Genomic DNA, 22,358 nt, shown 5'->3' with positions numbered 1-22,358 from the left:
GCCGTACTTTCGAGACTTGCTTTCGAATTAAGAGCCCCTTGAGAATGTGATACAGTTGTATTGTCTAGTGACATACTCATATACTCATAGTACGTTCGATAAGATAGATAGATAGATAATAGTTACAGCCTTAGTTGGATTATATCATTGCATTTGTTAAAAAAAGGATAATTTGTCAAAAAAAACTTTTAAAAACACCATTTTGTGAAAAAAAAACTTTTTAAAACCTTTTTGGCAAAAGAAAATCTAATATATATAGCTTTTTTGCAAAAGAAAATCCGATTGTGATTTTTTTTTTTATTATTAAAGAGAACCTAGTACTTTTAATTTTCTTAATTAACCTTTAATTAGCCTCTAAACATAAGACATAACATAACCATTTAATAATTAAGTTAATTTATAAATTAAAAACAAAAAACAAAAACCACCACCCCCACCACCAACAACCCACCTCTTCCCTTTCCCCCTCCCCTAGCAGTACCACCGGACCCCCCATCTACAACCCCACGGGCCACGGCTATCAATCCTCATCTGAAGACTGTACCCCCACCTAAGCCCCTAAAATTGACCACCCAACCACCAAGAAACCCCCAAAAATCGACCACCGCAAAATCCCCAAAAATCAATCACCGCATAAACCCCCTAAACCCAACTGTTACTGCATTTGCACCACTGTCTTTCATCGAAATGTCTAATTAGTTGTTAATTGATATCAAAACACACCTACAATGCATGGTTCGTGCAGGCGGATGCACGATCCACATGGTGCATCTCTTCCAAAAAAAAAGGCGGAAAGAACATTGCATAGAAATATAAAGAACATTTCGTTTAAGTGCAAAGAACATATTATAGAATTGCAAAGAACATTGTATAGAAATGTAAAGAACATTCAGTTAAAGTGCAAAGAACATGTTATAAAATTGTAATGAACATAATGTGCAGCTAAATAATGTTCTTTGATTGTCATAATAATGTACTTTTATTTGTGACATATGTGAATAGTTTATTTTGAAATATTCTTTGAATTTTGTCTTTAGATTATGGTGGTTGAATAAAAATAATATTCACTACAATATATCATCATTAGAGTTGATAAAAAATTCGGGTCGGGCTGGGCCTTAACATAATATCTCATGTCAAACCGGGAAAATGTAGTGGGCTTTTCGAGTTTTTTTCGGGCCGAGTTTGGATTTTTTTAACTAAAAATGCATTTTTAGCTTTGTCTAAACCCGCCTTATTTTCGGGCTGGATCGGGCCGGGCCAGGTTGGGTCGTGCCAAAATTGATCACCTTTAATTATCATGTTTTTAATTAATATTTCGGATGTTCTTTAGATATACATATAAAGAACATGAAGGTGGATGTTTTTTTTTACAAAATAGGTATATGTTCTTTATAAAAACAACTATATGTTCATTACAATACAACTATATGTGATGTTCTTTATGAAATAACTATATGTTCTTTACATAACACATGTATGTTCTTTACTGAACAACGGAATGTTCATTCCACGTTTTTAAAGAGAAAACAGATGCACGGAGCATCGTGCATCCGCCTCCATAAAAAAAATTTCAACACACCTATTCCCACCGCAACTGCCGTCGCACTCACCATTTTCAATCACTCGTGTAGGTTGTCAACTTTTGGGGATTTCAGAGTGGTTGGATTTTTGGAATAGTGGTTGGGTTGATTTTTGGGGTTTTGAGGTGGGAGGGCAGCTTTGTGAGAATCTGGTAGAAAATAGGATTGTGTGGAAGCTTGAGAAATTGTTCATTCATGGCAGAAATTTATCTTTCATTTTTATGTAAAAATTCTCTCTCCTTGCAGTAGAGGTTTTCGTGGTTGAGGTAGTGAGTAAGTGGATTGTCAGGGTTAGAGTGTAGGGAGGAGGGTTGAGGTGGGTTGCCGGGGTGAAGGTTTCAAGGTGGCGGTCAATTTATGGAGGGGCTGCTACTGAGGGAAGGGGAAATGGAGGGGGTGGATAGCGGGTGGTGGAGGTGGTGGTTTTTGTTTTTTATTTTAAAATATAAATTAATTTAATTATTAAACGGTTAGGTGAGTAGTAGAGGGTGATTAGAAGAAATTAGAAGTTAATTAAGTGAATTAGAAGTACAGTTTGTTTTTTAAAAAAAATTAACTTTAAAATTTGGGTTTTTTCATATGATAAAGCTTTTAAAAGATTTTTTTTTCGCAAATTGCTGCATTTAAAAAGTCTTTTTTTTTAAAAATAAATTTTCCAAAAAAATAAATAAAATAAAGGAGTTTATTTGAAATATATTTAGGGACAAAAAAGGAGAGTTAAAATGAAAATTTCATAGCAACAAATTCAAAGTTCAAACGTTAAAATTGGCTAGGTAACAACCACTTCCTAATTCTATGTAACAAGAAAAGTGCCAGCGGCTGGTATCTCTCTCCCACTATACTCAAAGGTTATTAGCATTACTGTAGCAGGCAGCCATAATCACTCATTAACGCAAGAAAAACTGCCCTTTCTCTCTCCACAATAATATTATTCAGCAATTTATCGTTTCCATTTTAAGGTATGTATAGCCATCCCAATTAATTTGCTTATACTTTCCCAAACATTTTACAATTGTGTTAATTTAATGAATACTTGTACCAAACAAAATGAATACTTTTAGCATTTTAATTTTCTAATGTCGTATATCTAAATTGTATTTTATTTGTCATTTGTTTATGGAATAATTTGAACTTTTACACTGTTCACTTATATGTTTGATCATTTTGTTTTGTGATTTATAAATTGATGTAGAGCATTTATGAATATGATCGATTTGATTTTAATATATATTTTTTTTAAAGCATTTAATTTTAATATTGTTCTCTTTCAAAAAGAAATTTATTAAAATACAACCAAAGATAGTAAAGTGCAATTCCGATTACTAGTAATTGTGATAATCGAAATGAATGGATGAAATATAAAATTATAAGTTGATTTACACATTAATGGAGGTGCATTTGATGGGAAAAAAACTATTTGAGTTAACAAATCAGGGATATGGTTTTAGTACTAATCAATTAACTAATTAATTTTGTTCAATATTGTAGGGTTTTTAATTTGGGAGGATTATATATATGTTTCTCTTTCTCAAATGTGAATAAGATTATATATTTATATGTTGATGGCGACATGACGCCTTTACCATTACTAGTTAAATTACCTTGTAACTGATTCATCTCAAATTCTCAATAGACTATTTTTTTATATGTTCTAATCATGTTTATGAAAAAAAAAAAATAACAATAATGGCTTGTTTTTTGTTTGAGAAAGGATAGTTTCAAAAAATTTGATGATCATAACGAATCAGCAGCACAATCAGCTTCAAGGGTGCACAACAGCACAAGTTACATAGAGTATACAAGATGACTCTAGGTAGAACCAAAGATTCATCATCTAGGTATTATAAATTTTTTTTTTTTTTCATTATATTCTAAAATCTAGAATAATGAAACTACAATAACATGAAATTAATCAATTTTACATGATCAATTTTCAGGTGTTCCAAACATGCAATGCCACCAAATAACCGTCTATTAGTGTGTAATACCCCCTTCAAGTTGGACAAAGTAAGCATTCTTCACCATGTTTTTTGATATAAAATTAAATGAAATAACTCATTATTTGAAAAATTATTGTGAATTATTTTTGACTATTTTCAGGGACTTCTAGCCAAAAAATCGGCCACAATAGCTTCCTTACTCGACAACAACCCCTTTGAAGACCTCTCTGTCTTCTTCAACGAAATACCATCAGAACCCGAGGCCTTAGAGCTCATAGCAAGATTTTGCCATGGACTCCACGTCGAAATGACGAGTGACAACATCATATCCCTCATTTGCCTCTCTAACCATCTCAAGATGACCGAAACTCACTGCCCTAACAATTTGCTCAACAATGCCATTTTATTCTTGAAACAAAAAATTCTTCCAAGTTGGGACCAAACTATAAGATCTTTAAGAGCATCACAGGGGCCCACTTTCCAGCAGGCCGTTGAGATTGGGCTTTTGGATTTTTGTATAGAGGCCCTCACAGCCCATGTTTTATCCGACCCAAATATCCTGGCCCAGCCCATTATGAGTGAGTACACCAACAATATAATTAACAACAGGCCCATTAGTAGTAATAGTAATGTAACAAGGAGGAAGCTCTTTTCTGAAGGTGATCATTCTACTGCTTCATCAGATTCTGATACTTCAACCTCAACAGAAGATATAACCTCATTGCCGGTTAAGATGTACAAGTCAATCGTCGAGACGATGGTACAACGACAGGTTCCACAAGAGAACATCGCCGGGTCCTTATTTCGTTACCTCAAGAAACATGCTGATGATAGTGAAGCAATTGAGTTAATAGAGAGACTTTTGCCTACTTGTACAATTAGTAATAAATATCCTCTCTACCCTTACACTCTCTTGTTCGAGATGCATGAATTGGCAACATCCTTAAAAGCAAGCTCAGATTGCGTGGCTTCCTTGGAAATTCGAATAGGTAAGGAGTTGTATCGCGCTACACCAGAGGATCTCCTTGCCTTAGACCTCGATATAGAGAGCCTTAAAAGGGTACTAAAGGGGTTTTATGAGAATTTTACGGACCCTGATTCATCGAGTTTGGTGGCAGTGGCGGACCTTATGGAAGAGTACTTGTTGGAGGTAGCTAAGAAGAGGAATATGGATGCTAAGAGTTTTACTGAGGTGGCGGAGATGGCAAGTTCGACATCAAATGTAGGGACTTACCGTTACTCGGATGGGATTTATAGGGCAGTGGACGCGTACTTGGATAAGAACACGGAGTTGAGTGAGTTAGAAAGGGAAGAAGTTTGTAGGGTTTTGGACTTTCAAAAGATGTCATCACAAGCATGTAATCATGCGGCCTTAAATCGAAGGTTGCCATTGAGAGTGGTTGTACAAGTCTTGTTTGTGTCTCAGCTTCAACTAAGGGATAACATAAGTAAAGCTGTAGGAGGGGGTTGTAGTAATAGTACTAGTAATGTAGAAGAAGGAAGCCAAAGGCGAATAAGCGAAGAGATTAAGCAAATCGGGGAAGATGAGTGGGATGATAATGATGATGATGAAGAGAGGCAAGAGATTAAGGAAATATGTCAAAGGAATTGTTGTGTGAAAAAAGGTAAAAAGAAGGTGGGTTTTTGGAAGGGAATGAAGAGAAAGTTAGGGTGTATGGGAAGTAGTGATTATGAAACTATGTTTGATTGCAATTGCCAAACTACTAAGAGTAACAAGAAGAAGAAGAGAAATTAGGAGAAATTTAATGATTTTGCTATATTTTTAATCTGGTAGTGAAATTTAGGTTTTTTTTTTTTTTTTTTTTTTTTTTTTTTTTTTATTTTTTATAATTTGGATAAGCTTATTTTCGTGTTTTGATTTTGTTATTGTCATTACTAACCAAGTTGAAAAAATCGGGTTTGACTCTTTAAAGTACTCTAATTTTGGAATGATATGATCAATATAATATGTACTCAGTACACTTAGATGTGTGAATGAAAGCTAGGTACTCTAGCAGCAGTTTTTAAAATCGTTTCCTCATTATGGTTATTATTTTTGTAGTATACAAATATAAAATGAACAAAGAATGGTGTAATGAAAATGAAGGCATATACAAAGTACTACAATAGCTATTTGCTCTTAAATTATTGTCTTTATTGATATAAAACAATGTCAATAAACTTATATTTTCTCTTGCTATTTTTTTTTATAAGAAAAACAATGGTAAAGCACTTAGGGTGTGTCTATAAGAGACATTGCATGATATATACATGTTGATTGCAACGTTTTTGATAACACTAATTCATCTCCAAATATTTACAATGCCACATGCATGTTTATCTAGACCTTATTAGTCGTCATTTGTTCTTTGGCATGCATATTGGAAATATATAAGCACCGACTCCTTTTAGATTGGGCCATATATGGCTTGAATGCCTTGAATGTCGTCTGGTTGGAGCCCTCTCTTCCTTTCGCCAGGATTAATAGTCGGATACATCACAGCACTAGGGTCTGCACTATGGGCAAGTCCGAGAAGGTGACCGATTTCATGTAGCGGAACGGAGTATAGATCAAATTGATCTGGTCCAGGGTCTTCGCTCCAATCCTCCGTTGCATCATAATGTGACCGCCCATCTTGAGGATAAAATGCATGAGCCAGTATTCCTTTTGGACCGTCAAACGGGCGTCCATCCCCGTGATCGCCATTGAAAAACCCGAAAACCAAATCGGACTTGCTGTCCTCGGGCACTTCCTGAAACATAAACGGGCTATACTGTCTCCATGTGTTCAATGAAGCAGTTACCATGACTGTCATGTTCCCGGCTCCGGGTACGAGGGTCTTGGACAGGATTTTGAACGTTAGTTCGTACTTTGAGGATGGCCACTTACTCCCTTTAATTACATACAAGGATGTTTTGTTGTGTTTGTGTTGCATTGTATTCCTACCTTTGACAATGTCCGGACACCCACATCTACGGTATATATATGAATCATCCAAGTTAATTCATCAAAGTAAATGTATAGAGAACGCATAAATTAAAACGTTACAAGGAAAATACAGAAATAATTCCGCGAAATTACAATTATGGCTTGCTTGGGAATAATTCCGCAAAAAAAATTCCTTCCAAGTTAATAAATTAGTTAGTTTGGAAATTAAAATTTATAATTAGCTATTTTAGTAAATACTTTTGTCAAACTAACCGTTTTGGTAAAAGATCCCATATTACCACATACATGCAGTTACAATTGAATATGATCTTTAATTTCTATTAATATGAAAGTAAGTGACGCTAACGCTAGCTAGTGTTACCTTAAAGTTTCTAAAAATATTGAAACACAACATACCGAGGATTCATCATCTGTTTTACTGTGGCACCATCCAAATGTCCTGTAGTATTTAGCCTGTAATTCCTTTGGTATAATTTGATTGCCTTCTCAAGGCTCTCATCGAATAATTTATTATCCTCTTTAATAGTCGAGCTAGTAGTTACCTCATTTTGGGAAACATGATGGTTTTTGAGGTACCCAAATTTTCTGAGGTACATTTTAAGCTGGTGAAGACCATCTACGTTTTGGCCCTTCTTGCTACCTTCTAAGCTCTTTAGGAAGCCGAAAGGGTTAGCGTTCGGTTTCGACTGGGTTGTGAATGGAACCAAAGTAAGGAGCAACAAGAAACTTACTGATAGAAGGTATTCTTTAATTGCCATATTTTGTGAGCTGAGAGAAAATGTAACTAGTTATTATTCTATGGTTAATATGTTTAATTGAGAGATTAACAAACTATGGTACTTATAGGCGTGTAAATCATGACTCTCGTATTAAAAATATTGCCAAATAATATATTTGACTTGATTGATATTATCACAATATCACCCCATAACTTATTCTTACAGATTTCATGCGTGTATTTAGCTCCATGTCTTCATGAATTTAATTAGTTCATTGTAAGAGAAAATTCTATTCATTCTATATATCTTTGCACAGAATCCTCCTAGCTAGAATCTGTTTTAACATTCTTAGCTCTTTATGGATAACTGTTCTATCAACCAATATCTAAATATTAAAATAATCCACATCATTATCCCCATAATACACGTATCATCATCAGAAAAAACTTTCCCGTCAAGGAACTTTGTTACTGTTAATTTTATTATTACTATTTTTGACAGATTTTTTTAAATTGGGTTATCAAAAGGGATATTATCAAAAAGGAAGAGGTTTGTTAAGATATCTAATTATGCACAAATTCACATGGTGAGGCCACTTTATATCACATATAAGACAATTAATTAAGTAATAGGAGATTACGGTGATGAGTAAATGGGGTTATCTTAACGCGTATGTAAGTTTTTTTTTTTTTTTTTTGAAAACACGCGTATGTAGGTTACTTAAATGAGAAATAGTGGTTACTCTAGTAAGTGATATTATTCTTTTATTTTTTAAAACAAAAGAATTGAGGTTACTCGAATGAACAAATGGAGTTACTTATTTATAAATTACTTGAATTCACTTGTATAATGAATTTGAGTTAATTTTATGGACAACATAAGGTTACTCTTATGAAAAAATTGAGGTTACTCATATATATAAATGATGATTACTCTTATAAACTAATGTGGCCACACCGTGTGACTAGCCACATACAAGACTTACCCTAATTAATAATCAGCAAGTTTCTGATGCGGCCAACCACACGATGCGGCAAGGTGCCACGTCAATAACCCTTCTAGTAACCCCACTTAAATAACCCCTTTAGCTAGTTACCCCTCAGTAACTCACTCCACTCAAGTAACCCCTCTAATAACCCCACTCTAGTAACTCTTCTAATAGCCCCTAGTAAGTAGCAATTCCCTAGTAAGTAGTAACCCCCCTAGCAATAATCGACAAAATTATAAGCATAATTACATAAACAAAACACCAACACCTACCTCATCCTCAACATTACAGTGATGCTAGTAAATACAACGAATGAAATGACACCATTATCACTTCATAATTACACAAACCGAGCAAGACGACAAATTCGGAGGTGAATGATATACATTGTTAACAAGACCTGCCATTATCACTTCATCTTGTTCCTCCTCTTGTTCAGCACCTCCAAGCTACGAACCGTAAAAATCAAAATCTGGAAATTGGAGAATTTGTTGAAAAAAAAGAGGATAGAGAGAATCTAGAAATTAAATTAGGAAATTAATTAAAGAACAGATGAAGATGGAACCCTAAAACTAAAAAAAAAAGGGAAAATCTAGAGAATTAATCGAAACAGGAGAGAAGAGAGAGAATGTGATGCTGAATTTAAAATAAAAATTTAAAAAATTTGTGGTTGGCCACACTGTGTGGCTAGCCACATATGAAAGTTTGTGATTATGAATACTTTTGATGGTTAAATAAAAAATACAAAAAGTTTGTTACTAAACTTTGGATCGATAGTTATGTAATAGTGTACTATGAAGCATAAGACCCCGTTCACTTTACCTTATTTTTGTAATAAGTCTTAGTTGCACTTTTATGCAGCTAAGATTGTAGCACTAACACTAAAATGAACATTTAATAAATAAATATGAACACGTAAAATAATTTCAGTTCAGTAAAATTATTTTAAGTTCAGTAAAAATAATTTAACTTCAGGAAATATAATTTTGTTTTAGTAAAAAAAAATCCAGTTCAGCAAAAATAAGGTGAAGCGAATGGGGCCTAAATAAAAAAAATATCAACACGTAATAAAAAAATTAATATTCACTAATAAAAAAAATGAACACATACAAAATTAAATGCACGTTTAGTACTTGTAACACCCTAGAAATTCCTTTATTTAGGGCAATCCAAGATATCACCGCCACCGTTAAAACGGCTAAGGCAACTATCAAAGACACACAACGGAAGACTCTCCTTTAAAATATTTTAAAACGACTCAACTTAAAAAGTCAACTCACGAAAGTAAAGTAAAACTAAAGTAAAATAAAGTCAAACCTACAACTTAGAACCATCGTAGGCCATTAACAAAAAACCAATCCAATTAAAAACCTTTACGTTAGTCTCGCAATAGAAATATCATAATATAATTAAAAGCAATAACACATCGTAATCTTATGGAAACTAGCATGATTCGTTTTTCACTCATGCCCATCATGAATATGCTTAGCTTCTCTTTACTTGTTTCCACTACTCTCCATTAAAAATGGGTCATCATAGGGCTAAGGTAAAGACAAGGCCAACAAACACATAAACACACACAATCAGCAAAGCTGAGTATATAAGCGTATTTAAACACACTAACATGCATTTACCTATCAACATACAACTTACCTTGTTGCACCTACTTTCAAGCACACAACATACAACAAAACTTTTCAGCTAAGTGACTAAATAATTTATTTAGTTTTGATTACGCATCGAACGAGTTTCCCCTAAATCTGCCCCAATAAAGGGTACTAACACAAGAGCTAACCGTGCCAGTATAAAAGAACCACTCGTAAGTGGCGGAATTCCTGCGCATAATAAATAAAGGAAAATACAGCGTCCTGTACTCCCAGTAGAAGTTATGGTCAAATATAAAGTCGCATAACTCCCCCCATATTTTCATACTAAAGGTATATACGTCCCAAGAGTTTTGGTGCGTAATCTCTTTCACTTTACGTTTTTTACAATTTATTAAACTTTGTGATGACTCTCAATTCATAGTAACATCAAACATCATGATTATTCAAACAATTAAACACTTTAATTTAATTCTTGAATAATTAATGACCACATAATATTTAATGTTGAACCCTTTTTAAATCTACCTCGGTGTCAAAGACACCTTAAACGTTTAATTAATGCGCCAAAAATCCTATCCCTCGGTGTTAAAAACACCTTTAGTGCACTGAGGCACCAACATACAATTTATTCCTCGTGTCCATAGACACTTACATAGCTCCTTTCTCATGCGTATAGCATCAATAAAAAGTATATGAACCATAATAGAAATCCCTTTTAATATTCCAATCAAAATTAACATTTAGTTTAATTATACATGTTTTCTATCATGTCATAAATAAAAAGTGTGGTTCATATTTAACATTCCAAACTATTATTTTCCAATCATTAATCCATCACAAATAAATCATGCTTCATAATTCAATCACCAATATAAACCAAATCACAATTTCCATTCCAAATCTAGCATGATACTACTTGTAATCAATTAGTCACGTCTAGCATGCTACTACATCACCAAAAATAAGCTAAGTACGTGAACGTACCTTGAATACGGTCTTAATATCGCCATGACTAATATAAATCACTCACTTCGAAGTCTCCTACAATTTAAAAATAATAAAAGAGTATTAAAATCCTCTCTACACAAATTTCCAGCAATATATATACTATTATTAAACCACTCATAATTTAGTTAAAATAAGCTGAAATTATATTTAAAACATCATACTTTAATCCCAATTAATGGGTAATTAAAATTCCTTAAAGAAACTTGATTTTTTAATATACTACCAATAATTTCAGCATTATAAATCAATGAAAACTTGTTGTAATTGGGCTTTAAAACACTTAAATCAAAGGTTCAAACCACCCTGAATCATAATCCTTCAATAATTAATAATTTATGAATCTAGGGTTTCAAAATTGGGGCTTTTTAATTAGAATTAAAATCTGAAAACTAAATTACTTACTACTTATCATCAAACATCATAATATTAATTACAAAACTAATTTAAAAATTAGATCTAAGGTTTAAACAAAAATTAAAAAGAAAGATTAAGTTTTTTTTTCGAATGAGAAAAAGCAGCCGGACAGCAGCTGGCCACCACTGCCGACTACTGCCAGCCGCTGGTGGTAGCCGCTGCTATCGGCTGGTGCTGCTGGTGGCCAGCGGCCAACCGGTGGTTGCGGTGGCCGGTGGTGTGAGTCGAAAACAAGGGGAAGGGGAAAAAGAAAGAATGAAAATAGGAGAAAAAATAAAGGAGAAGGGAAAGAAAGTTTACCTTGGGTTTTCTCCACTCTGGGCAAAGTTTATTTTGCCCAAGTGTTGAATATTTATATCCCTTTATCTAGAAAACCCTTCTTACCTAAACTTCCCTTTTTAATCTTTCCTAATCCCTTTCCTAATAAAACTTTACTAAAATAAAACTTTCCTAAATTAAACCCCAACTTTAATAAAATAAATAATTAAATGAACTTTTCTTTTATAAAATATTTCCAAACTTATTTAAAATAAATAATTAAAATACCATAAATAAAGCATTTCAAATTATTTAAATACTCCATTAAATACTTATTTTAAATAAAATACATATAAAATATAGGGTATTACAATACTAAAAAGTAAACATGTTAAAAAAATGATTATACTAAACATAAACATGATTATCATATCGTCATAAAATCAATGGACCACAACCTTAAAAATGAACATTTAAAAAAAAAAAACATTTAGTAATAAAATTTAATAATAAAAGTGAACACGTCAAAATAATAATAATTAATTTTATTATTTTATACTAAATGTTCATTTATTTAGTGTTCACTTTTATTATTAAAAAGTTAACACGTCAAAAAAATTTAATAATTTAATGTTCATCTATTAGCTATGGTCCAACTATTCTATTATTATATGATGAATGTTCATATTTAATATATTAAATGTTCATAGTTCTTTTTTGACGTGTTTACTTTTATTATTAAATTTTATTACTAAATGTTTTTTTTAAAATAAAACATTTAGTAATAAAATTTAATAATAAAAGTGAACACTAAATAAATGAACATTTAGTATAAAAAAATAAACATGAAAAAAAATAAACACGAAAAAAAAATAATGAACATGTAGTATATTTAAAATGAACATGATTTTCATATAGGTTCAAATAAATTATATATAATTATTAAGGAAAAATAAGGATAAAAAATTGTTCTCATAAAAAAAAATTAATATGTTCATTTTTTATGTACTAAATGATCATTCTTAATGTACTAAAGGTTCATTTTGTACAAAATATTCAAATTTAAAGTACTGCGTGATTTTTATTTTAATTTTTTATTTAGGGAAATTATTCCCAAGTTCGATTGTAATTTTTTTAACTCTAAAAATTTTAATATCCACCTTTAATCTAAGTTTCATTCATCATAGAGACAATAATTATCGATCGATAACATGGTAGATTAAGAATCATAATAATCAACAATTTTATAACATTCACATATTTTTTAACCAAAAAAAAAAACTCAAATTTACCTCAAGATTCACCATCGTGACGAAGATGATGACGATGGAGAATGCTACAATGGTGACAAATTGGAGAATATCCAAATTAGAAGGACAAAGAAGTGTAAAAAGTTAAAGAAATTTAACTAATAAGGAAAGGAAAAAAAGAGAGAGAGAAAATTTTGAATGGAAAAGAAAACAGAGGAGAGAGACAGTTACTAGATTTAAGAGAGAGAGAGAGAGTATGTGTGTGTTAAGATAAAGGAAAAATGAAAATTAAAAATCCAATCTTTGCTCGGTCTTCTCTTAAAAATCCAACCTTCCATCAATCTCATAAAAATCCAACCTATATACCCCACTTTAACCAACAAATCCATTTGACTTTTAACCTGTTAAATAGGTTAAAAAGTTCTTTCTTTTTTTTAATTCTCTCAATTTCCTTTCTCACTCCTCTCTCCTCTGTCCTCAAAATTGGAAACAACTCGACAATCCACTAATGACACTGCCACCACACCACCAACAACAGTCAACCACCCCAAACAACTCGCACCAACACCAACGAATACTCGTAACCCAATCACCACCACCAAAATTCGAAACCCGAAACCTGAATCAAATAGGAATTGTTGCGTGAAGTTGGGGCTTGTTGAGGTTCTAATGGTGGCAGCACTTGGTGGGCTTCGATTGCGATGGTGAAAATGATACGGTGACAACCAAATTGGTGGTCGATTTGGGGTAGGTGCGTGTATTTGGGGAAATGTTGTGAGTGATTAGGGCTGTGATTGGTGGCCGTAGTTTGGGGAAGCAGGTTGGTGGTCAATTGTTGGCTAATATCGGGCTAAAATTGGTGGTTAGTTATTGCAATTGCGCCAATTGCTATTGTTGTTGGCGAGTTGATGTTGTTAGTGAAGGTGGTGAGTTGTTGTTGGTGAAGTGTGTGGCTGTGCGGTTGTGTTGTTGGTTCGTGTGGTGGCGAGCAAGATGGATGTGGATTGGTGATCGGTGGGAACGCTGCAGCTTGAGGTTGGAGTTGGAGGGTGGTGCGGTTGTGATTGTGGTTGTTGTGAGACTACTGAAAAATAGATTAGAAATGGATTATAGTGGTGGCTGGCTGGCGGGAGGAGTGATCAGGGAAAGAGGGTGGTTAGTTCCGATGGCCGGTGGGATGGAGTGGTCAAAGAAAGAGGGTGGGGCTGGGTTTTTTGATTTTTTTTCTTGTTAATTTTATTTTTTCTTTTAACTATTTTTGTTTTTTAACAATTAAAAAATTAATTAACCTATTAATAGCTAACACGTGGCATATAACCTAAAAAGACTGGTCATCAATAGGTAATGGGATATTTAGATGAAGGTAAGGTATAAAGGTTGGATTTTGTGAGATTAACTGAAGGTTGGATTTTTAAAAGAAAACCGAGCAAATGTTGGATTTATAATTTCCATTTTTCTTAAGATAAAAGAAAGGGAAAAAAATGTATGTTCATTTTTTTAGTGCTATATGTTCATATACATAGTTGTTGCACCAAGCTTAGTTGCACTAATGTTTAGCTAAGAATCTGCATTATTTTTGCTCAATTAAATTAATTTTACTCAAGTTAAATTAATTTTGGTAAACTAAAATTATTTTATTTTACTGAACTAAAATAATTTTAACTAATTTCTATTATTTTTTTTTCTTTGGAGTTACCGATTTTTGCTAAATTAAAAATATTTGGAAAAATTGAAGAGAATAATCCCACCCTTGTTCAATCTGCTCAAAACAAGCCTACCTTCGCGTAATCTGGGAACAAGCCCACCTTTCACCCCTATTTTCTCAAAACAATCATTTTTACCTACAACCTGTTTTACAAGTTAATTTTTTTTTAAAATCTTTCATAAAAAAAAACTATCTTCTCTCTCCTCCCCCTTCCCTTCCCAGCTCCCCACCAGCGACCAACTCATCACCTCCTCCCCTTCCCTCACCAGCAGTCAACCGCCGCTTTTTATTTCTCCCTATCTCTCTATCCTCTTTATCATTTCATTCCACCATAAAACCACCGTCTTCATTGTTGTCCAAACCTACCACCACGGCGGCACCACCTCCTTGAGCTTCGGTTTTCGATAAGTTAGGTTTTCTAATTAGGGATTATTGTTGGTAATTGAGTAGGAACCGATTTGGACTGTTGTTAATTGTGCTCATATTATATTTTTCATGATAGAAAACTCACAAATGTATGATTGGAAGTGCAACAAGGAGGATATTAAATTCATTTATAGTGGAAATTATTTTCTGACAACGTTTTATTTTAGAAAAAAAAATAGAATTCTAATATGTATGTATTTGCATACATCTTACTAAGAAACTTACACATAGCTTTTGAAATGAACATGTGATGATATAAAAATGATCATTTGTTGAAACACGAATAAACAAAAATGAACATTGGATGATGCAATACTTCTTATAATAAAAATGATTTGAACGCAACAATTATTATATATAAATCTTACAGAAAATTCTTGAAATTCAATTCAAAGAGTATTAATTTGAACAAAAAACTTCTTACTATAAAAATAACATCTAATGATACGTAAATGAACATTTACAATACAGAAATGAACATGTTATAAAAATTTGTAGGAAATTCATAAATGAAAAAGGGCGGGGCGAGACACGCGCGGAGGGTGGGGGGGGGTGCAGATAGTGTTCCCTGTCATGGGGTGTAGGTAAAAATTTGTAAAGAAAAAAAATCTAATTAAAATATATAATAGTTTATGGACTTAGTTTTACTTATGCAATGCAATGCGTACTTATAAATATATCCAACAGTATTAGATACCCTCCAACAAGTTAATTAAAAAAAATTATTAGCTTTTATTATTTAGCTCTCATATCACTTAGTTAGGTAGAACTAGGTTAGTCTCGTGCGATACACGATTTTATCAAAACATATAATGATGAATATATCATTTTTAGCATATATTAAGAACCAATACAAACAACTACTCATTTTTTATTTAAGAGAAAATTCGTCTAAAAGCATTGCTAATGTTGAGCACCACTTTGATGACCATGTGTGTTTAAATAACTTTGAGTCATTTGACCAAACTCATAAGTTGTTAAGCATATCAAACTAGGACATGGACACCATACACATTCTTAATTCTTTCCTCTATCATCATAAAAAGAGAAGATCATTAGAAAAATATTAACATGTACCGCATAATATTAACAAATACTTCGTAACATGTACTTGAAGCAGAGTTGAATTACAAAATAATCTTTTTGCGTAACATAAAAATGAAATGAAAGGAGAGACCCATTAATTAATAAGACAGTTAATTTTTTTATCAGTTTCTTATATATGATTAGCAAATTTGTACAATTGTTTGATAGCCTTTAGAAACATCCATTCCGTATTTGTAGTATTTCTTTTTAAACAATTGCAGTCATTATTAATCCAATTTTCAAAGGAATGTAAATGAAGTAGCTAAAAAAATTAATAAGATGATGTTGTCATCAATGCGTTTAGGCGAGAAAAAATTTCATGAAAAAGCGACACGTCTACAGGTTTGGAGAAGGATGATGTCAGCGAATTATATTTTAGTTATAGTTATAGAAGATTTACAATGTTTCCTAACCTCTTCACATCCTTTTACTCAAGTTCCCTATGATTAACATTTTCCAAAATACATAATTTTTAATTAAACCGCTTCAAATCTTCTCTAATTACCTAAATTTAAGCCTTTTGTATTTGGCTAATTAGTAGGAAAAATTGATAGGAATATTATGACATTTGTTTGGTCCATAAAAAATAAAACCACCTTTTGATAATCCTTCAAATAAACGGCCTTTGACATGTATCTTCCAAAAATGAAACCAATTGATAACCTATTTAATAGGTTATGTGTGACATGTGTCGTTTTGTAATTGGTAGATTATTTTTCTTACGATTTTTTTACACTAATAAAATTGATTTTAATTTAAAAAAAAAAAAAAAAACCCAAAACATCCCTCACCCACTAGCAACTACTATCTGACCACCAGTCCACCCTAACCAGTCTGAAACCTTATCACCGGCCCCACCCTCACCCAACCTCACCTCTCTCCGGAAATCCTACCCTACGCTCATCAGCCTAAAAACCCTACCTCATTACTTGTTGTAAGGTTTCGATGATTGTGAATAAATAATGATTATCTAACTAATATGTGTATTGAGACGTGCATGAATAAGTCATGAAGAATGAAAATGATTGATTGAGTACAGGTTAGATCATCATAGAAGATGGTTTCCTACATACAATGTATGGATCGTGCTTGAGTTCCTCAGGGGAACACAAAGTGAAGAAGTCTAAATGTAGTATTGTTAGACTTTACATGCAGTTCCTAAAAAGAATGGGAAGATGTTCTTTGCAAGGAATGCGGAGCAGTTCCTTAGGGGGAACAAGAAAAGAGAAGTTCCTTCATGGGAGCAGAAGCTTCAGAGTAAAATTTTCATCAGAGAAGAGAAGTTCCTTAACGGGAACAAGAGCATCGGAGTAGAAGCTTCATCAGAGAATCATAAAGACAATTTCTCTTGTCCAACATACTTACATTATTCCTAGAAAAATAGAAAAATAGGAGTATATTTTTCTAGGAATAATGTAAGTATGTTGGACAAGAGAAATTTTCTAGGAACAAGCCTAAGGAACTACATTGGAACTTCAGTCAGTAAGGAACTTAGTGTTGATGACCAATAATTTCTTTACTAGTCAGTCTAGAATTCATTTATAGACGGAACACGAGTTTTCACAGCACTAGAGGTCAGTTTTCCACGTTAAATAGTCATTGCACTATGTTTGCCTACTTTATAGGAAGTTAGTTTTGACTTGGTATTAATATTTCTTAATTGATTTTATTTTATAAAAGATAAGTTTTTAAAATAAAATCTGATTTTATTTTAGTAAAAAAGATAACGTATTTTCCTAGATTCTAGGGATTTAGTTTCTCGTAAACTAATTTCTAAAATGATTTTATTTTATAAAAAAGGTTTTAAAAATAAAATCTGGTTTTGTTGTAGTCAAAGTCATGGTAAAAAGATTTTCAAAGTAGTTACCTTAAAAGAAGGAGTTTACTTGATATTTTGTTTGTTAAGGAACATAATGAATTTGGTCTATATGTGAAGTTAATTAATGAACAAGTTAATTATTTTTACTTATCTTCTTAAAGAAGTCTATTTTAACTCCTATCTTTTAGCACAACGTCAAGGAACTTGTGGCTGGAATTTGTAAAATGTGCTGATTGTTATCCTAAGAAAAAGGAGGTTATTGAGCAAGTCGTGGAGCAACAAATTGATCCATTCTTGTTGCTTATGATAAGATTAGTTTTCTATTCGTGGGCCTAAAGATTCAGACCACTCTTGATCATAAGGAACATGGGTAGTTAGTGGGCTTTCTAAACCTTCTATAAATAGAACGTTTTAATTCTTTCCAAATTGACTGATTTTAGAGAGTTATTCCACATAGGGCCTTACTTAAGTGGAATAGTTTTTCATGAGAAATAAATTATGTCTTCCACGTTGGTGAGTTAGTTCCTTTAGGTTCCAAGTTCCTTACATGTCTCAAAGTGTCCAGCATATTAGTTTCGTACATCTATCTTTCATATGTATTTGAGAAATAATCAAGGGTTTCAGTGAACTCTTATATTCGGGAATTTATAAGGTTTGAGTGAACTCTTGTATTGGGGAATGGGAAGTTTGAGTGAACTTCTATTTGTGAGAAAGAGAAGAGAAAGAGAACTGAGAATGAGAAAGAGAAAAAGAACTGAGAAAGTGAAAGAGAAGTGAGATGAGAAAAAGAGGAGAGAAGAGTAACAAGTTGGGTGACTTGTTCCTCGGGGCTTTATGTTCATTGAGGAACTCGGAGTTAGAGTCTTAGTTTGTAATAGGGCATTGCCCTATTCTAGTGAAGATTCTTTTCCTAAAATCCCTTATAGTCGTGGTTTTGCTTCTTGTTCAGGGCCAAGAAGTTTTCCACGTAAAATCTCTCCTGCTCTTTCAATTCCTTTAGCTTACTTGTTTTTATTTCCGCAAAAAGTTTGACAAATCTGTCATACTAGAATTCAAACCCCGCTTCTTGTAGTATTCATTGAAGCAACATTACTGGCCTAAAAATATTTAGGATTTTCAAATCCTAAAGGTTATATTATTTCAAATATGTCATACACAATAGTCTAAGAAGAGGGAAGAACAAAGGTGAGAATCGAGAGAAGATAGGGGAAAATGAGGGAAATTGAAGAGTGAGGCCCACTATGACGTCACTATAGAGGAATTGGGAAATCAAGTGGTAATTTTTAAGGTTTTGAATAATTGTTTGTGATACCTAAAAAAAATAAAATTTGGTGGTATTTTTAAAATTTTTCTTTTTTTTTTGTTTATTTGTACTAATTAAAATTATTTTTACTAAACTTAATTTATTTTACAGAAAATTATTATTTAATGTGAACTAAATAAGGTCTAAAACTACATTAAAGATTACTCATATTTATATACAAAGTAAAACTATTATCACAATTTATTTAAGCGTAAAATCTTAAAAATTCTTAGCTACACACTAGTGTAGCTAAGCTAGCCGCAACAGGTTTAATATGAACAAAAAGTACATGAAAAATGAACATATGTATTTTTCTCTTCCTTAGATTTTTTTTTTTGAAAACTTTCTCTTCCTTATACTTTAACTATATTTGTCTTCTTCTTTCTTAGCTCTATTAATTTCCTCTCTCTTCTGGTTTATTCTCAATTCAAAATTTCTCTGTTTTTTTCCTTTTCCTTAAAAGTTTAATTTATCACTTCCCTTCAATATTTAAACTTCTTTGTCCTACTCCGGATATTCACCAATTCATCCACCGTAGCATTCTTCATCGTCATCATCTTCGTTGCGATTATAAATCTTGAGGTAATTTAATTTAATTTTTTTTGTGTGTTTATGAATATGCATGTGAATGTTGTAAAATTGTTAATCAACAATTTTGCATTTGTGATTAAAAATTCTATCATGTTATTGATCAATAATTATTGTCTCTATGATGAATTAAGATTAGATTTAAGGTAGAAATTCAAATTTTTAGAGCTAAAATAATTACAATTGAACTTGTGTATAATTTCTGTAAATGAAAAAAAAAAATCAACACGTAGTACTTTAAAATTGAACAAGTTTGTATAAAATGAGCATTTAGTACACTAAAAATGAACATTTACTACATAAAAATGAACATATTTTAACAATTTATTTTAGCTTTATTTTTCATAAATTTATTATACACAACAAATTTGAATCTATATGAATATGTTTTTTTTTGTTGCAAAAGAGGGAAAACCCGAATACAAAGATAAAAAGCTAAGAAATTAGCTAATAAACCGGGGAGAGGTAACCCCAACTATATCCTCCCAGAGAAGATTTTTTATTTCGATTGGAGGGGAATCGAAATAAATTACCCTCTCTTCGAGAACTACTCCTAGATTAGCCAAACGAAAGTCTCCCTAAAACAATGATTAACTACAAAACTATGAAAAGATTTAAATATATTTCTACAATTGTTCAAGATGTGATAACACTCGCCTCCTTGAAAATGTGCATTCTTGAGAGCTTCGATACAAGCCTGGTTATCCAATTGAATCACTAGCCTCTCTATGCCTTGGTCAACAACCATCTGGAGTCCTATTTCGAGTTTTAAGAGCTCTGCTCTGTACGAATTGCATACTCCAAATTTAGCTGAGAATCCCTGTATAAACGTACCTGTGGCATCACGCAATATCCCTCCTCTTCCAACTTGTCCTGGAGCTCCCTTTGCTGCACCATCAGTGTTGAGGGCAGCCCAATTGGTAAGAGGAGCTTTCCATTTAACAAAAGTCTCATGTCTAGCCTTTTTGCCTAAGATATTTCCTTGAATAGGATCAGCACTGAGAGCAATCCAGGTTTCCTCCATTATAGCTTTAAGGAAGGAACCTGTATCAAATGGAATTGCATACATGCTTCCAAAAGCTCTGGAGTTTCTCCACCTCCAAATCCACCAAAGTGTGGTTGCAAAGCAAGTAGGCCACTTATCTGAAGGAACGGAGTCACTTGCTTCCAAGTTGCGAATAAACCATTCACTCAAAATTCCAGAGAAGAAAGTAGGATGGAGAGTAGAGTTGCCTACACTCCACCAGATTTGTCGAGCTGAAGGACAGTCTCTAAGCAAATGTATAATTTTTTCGTCCTCATTGGCAGAGCATTGAGTGCACCTTGGGTCGTCCGCTATCTGTCTTTTGACTTTATTTGCATTGCACAAAATTCGCTGATGATGGCAAAGCCAGAGGAAGCTACGGATCCGCTGCTGCACAGGGGCCTTCCAGACCAGGTCCCATTGAGGATGTTTTGCTACTGTGTCTTGCTCCTTCATATTGTGCATAGCATATTTGATTGAGAATTTACCAGTCGTTGAGCCTTTCCAGAAAATAAGATCTCCTACTTCAGTGTTCTCAATCAGTTTATGGGATGCTATTAATTGTAAGCATTCATTGGGAAGAATATGAGCAAAGACATCCCATTTCCATCCTAGAACAGGATCCCACATATCTTCCACCAATGCACCATCAATAGCAGATGGGATGGTGGTAATAGCCGCATCTCTCAAAGGATCATTCGAAGCCCAACAGTGATCCCAAAAAAGTGTCGATTTTCCATTGCTCACAGCCACCTTCGATCCCTTTTTAATCCATTCAGCATTATCAGATATTCCTCGCCATACATTTGACATGTTTGATGTAGGAGCAAACATATCCAAGTCGCATCTTCCATGGCAACATTTATGTCGCAGCACTCTAGACCATAGTGATTTAGGTTCTGTTGAACTCTCCAACCGAGCTTAGTGAGGAAAGCCGAATTGGATTGTCGAGTTGATCTCATACCGATGCCTCCTATTTCCTTTGGTAGTTGCAATGTGTCCCATGAAAGAAGGTGGATTCGCCTTTTTTCTTCCGATCCTCCACAAATGAATCTTCTAGTACGTTTATCAATATCATCACATACTGTTCTAGGGAGTTTTTCTGTTTGCATAGAGTAATTGGATATTGTTGAGATGGTTGATTTAGCCAAAGTGATGCGGCCTGCCATCGAGAGATATTTAGTTTTCCACCCTGAGAGTCTTCTGTCGATCTTCTCAAACAAGTGAGCAAAGGTTTCCCTTGTAACACGACTCTTTAGAGTTGGCATACCCAAGTAGAGGCCCAAATCCTCCGTACTATCCATGCCTAAAGCCTGATTAATATTCTCTTGATCTTCTAGAGGGACGTTCCTGGAATAGTATACTCGGGATTTTGAAAGACTTACACGCTGGCCCGAGGCTTTTCCAAATCTGTCTAAGCAGTCCTTAATCACAGCAGCCTATTGAGTGGAAGCTTCTGCAAATAAAATCAGGTCGTCTGCAAATAATAAATTTGACAGTGAAGGCCCTCCTCATCTTGCAAAAATTGGTTTCCACTTCTCAAGAAAAACCGCTTCTTCGATGATTTGATTTAAACGTTCCATACAAAGAACAAATAAATATGGTGACAAAGGATCGCCTTGCCTAATGCCCCGAGTGGGATAAAAGGCTTCCGATTTTTCCCCATTCCACAACACTCGCATCGATGGAG

At 33.3% G+C, this 22,358-nt stretch overlaps 2 protein-coding genes across 2 annotated transcripts; one reads left to right on the top strand and one right to left on the bottom strand.

Moving 5' to 3' along the window:
* Nucleotides 1-3,386: 3,386 nt before the first annotated feature.
* LOC110713774 (BTB/POZ domain-containing protein At3g03510-like) lies at nucleotides 3,387-5,925 on the top strand. The gene is made up of 3 exons (XM_021892218.1): nucleotides 3,387-3,421; nucleotides 3,521-3,590; nucleotides 3,684-5,925. Exons 1-3 carry the CDS (start codon nucleotides 3,387-3,389, stop codon nucleotides 5,277-5,279), a joined length of 1,701 nt encoding a protein of 566 aa, XP_021747910.1. The 3' UTR covers nucleotides 5,280-5,925.
* A 6-nt stretch (nucleotides 5,926-5,931) lies between these two features.
* Nucleotides 5,932-7,231, bottom strand: LOC110713773 (metalloendoproteinase 2-MMP-like). Its single transcript, XM_021892217.1, has 2 exons — nucleotides 6,870-7,231; nucleotides 5,932-6,496 (listed from the first exon to the last, which is right to left on the bottom strand). The coding sequence occupies exons 1-2, from the start codon at nucleotides 7,229-7,231 to the stop codon at nucleotides 5,932-5,934; spliced, it is 927 nt and encodes a 308-aa protein (XP_021747909.1).
* Between the last annotated feature and the right edge of the window lie 15,127 nt (nucleotides 7,232-22,358).

This window comes from Chenopodium quinoa, unplaced genomic scaffold, assembly GCF_001683475.1.
Source record: "Chenopodium quinoa cultivar QQ74 unplaced genomic scaffold, ASM168347v1, whole genome shotgun sequence".
In the NCBI taxonomy this organism is placed as follows: Eukaryota; Viridiplantae; Streptophyta; class Magnoliopsida; order Caryophyllales; family Amaranthaceae; genus Chenopodium; species Chenopodium quinoa.
Note: the sequence above shows the minus strand (reverse complement) of the source record. Positions and strands in the feature narration are given on the sequence as shown.

What these genes read in the sequence shown, in the direction of transcription:
- LOC110713774 (XM_021892218.1), top strand. Translation starts at nt 3,387, where the DNA reads ATGACTCTAGGTAGAACCAAAGATTCATCATCTAG. An exon ending in ACCAAAGATTCATCATCTAG is followed by an intron (nt 3,422 to 3,520) that starts GTATTATAAATT and finishes ATCAATTTTCAG; the next exon opens with GTGTTCCAAACATGCAATGC. An exon ending in CCCCCTTCAAGTTGGACAAA is followed by an intron (nt 3,591 to 3,683) that starts GTAAGCATTCTT and finishes GACTATTTTCAG; the next exon opens with GGACTTCTAGCCAAAAAATC.
- LOC110713773 (XM_021892217.1), bottom strand. Translation starts at nt 7,231, where the DNA reads ATGGCAATTAAAGAATACCTTCTATCAGTAAGTTTCTTGTTGCTCCTT. An exon ending in AAACAGATGATGAATCCTCG is followed by an intron (nt 6,497 to 6,869) that starts GTATGTTGTGTT and finishes TATATACCGTAG; the next exon opens with ATGTGGGTGTCCGGACATTG.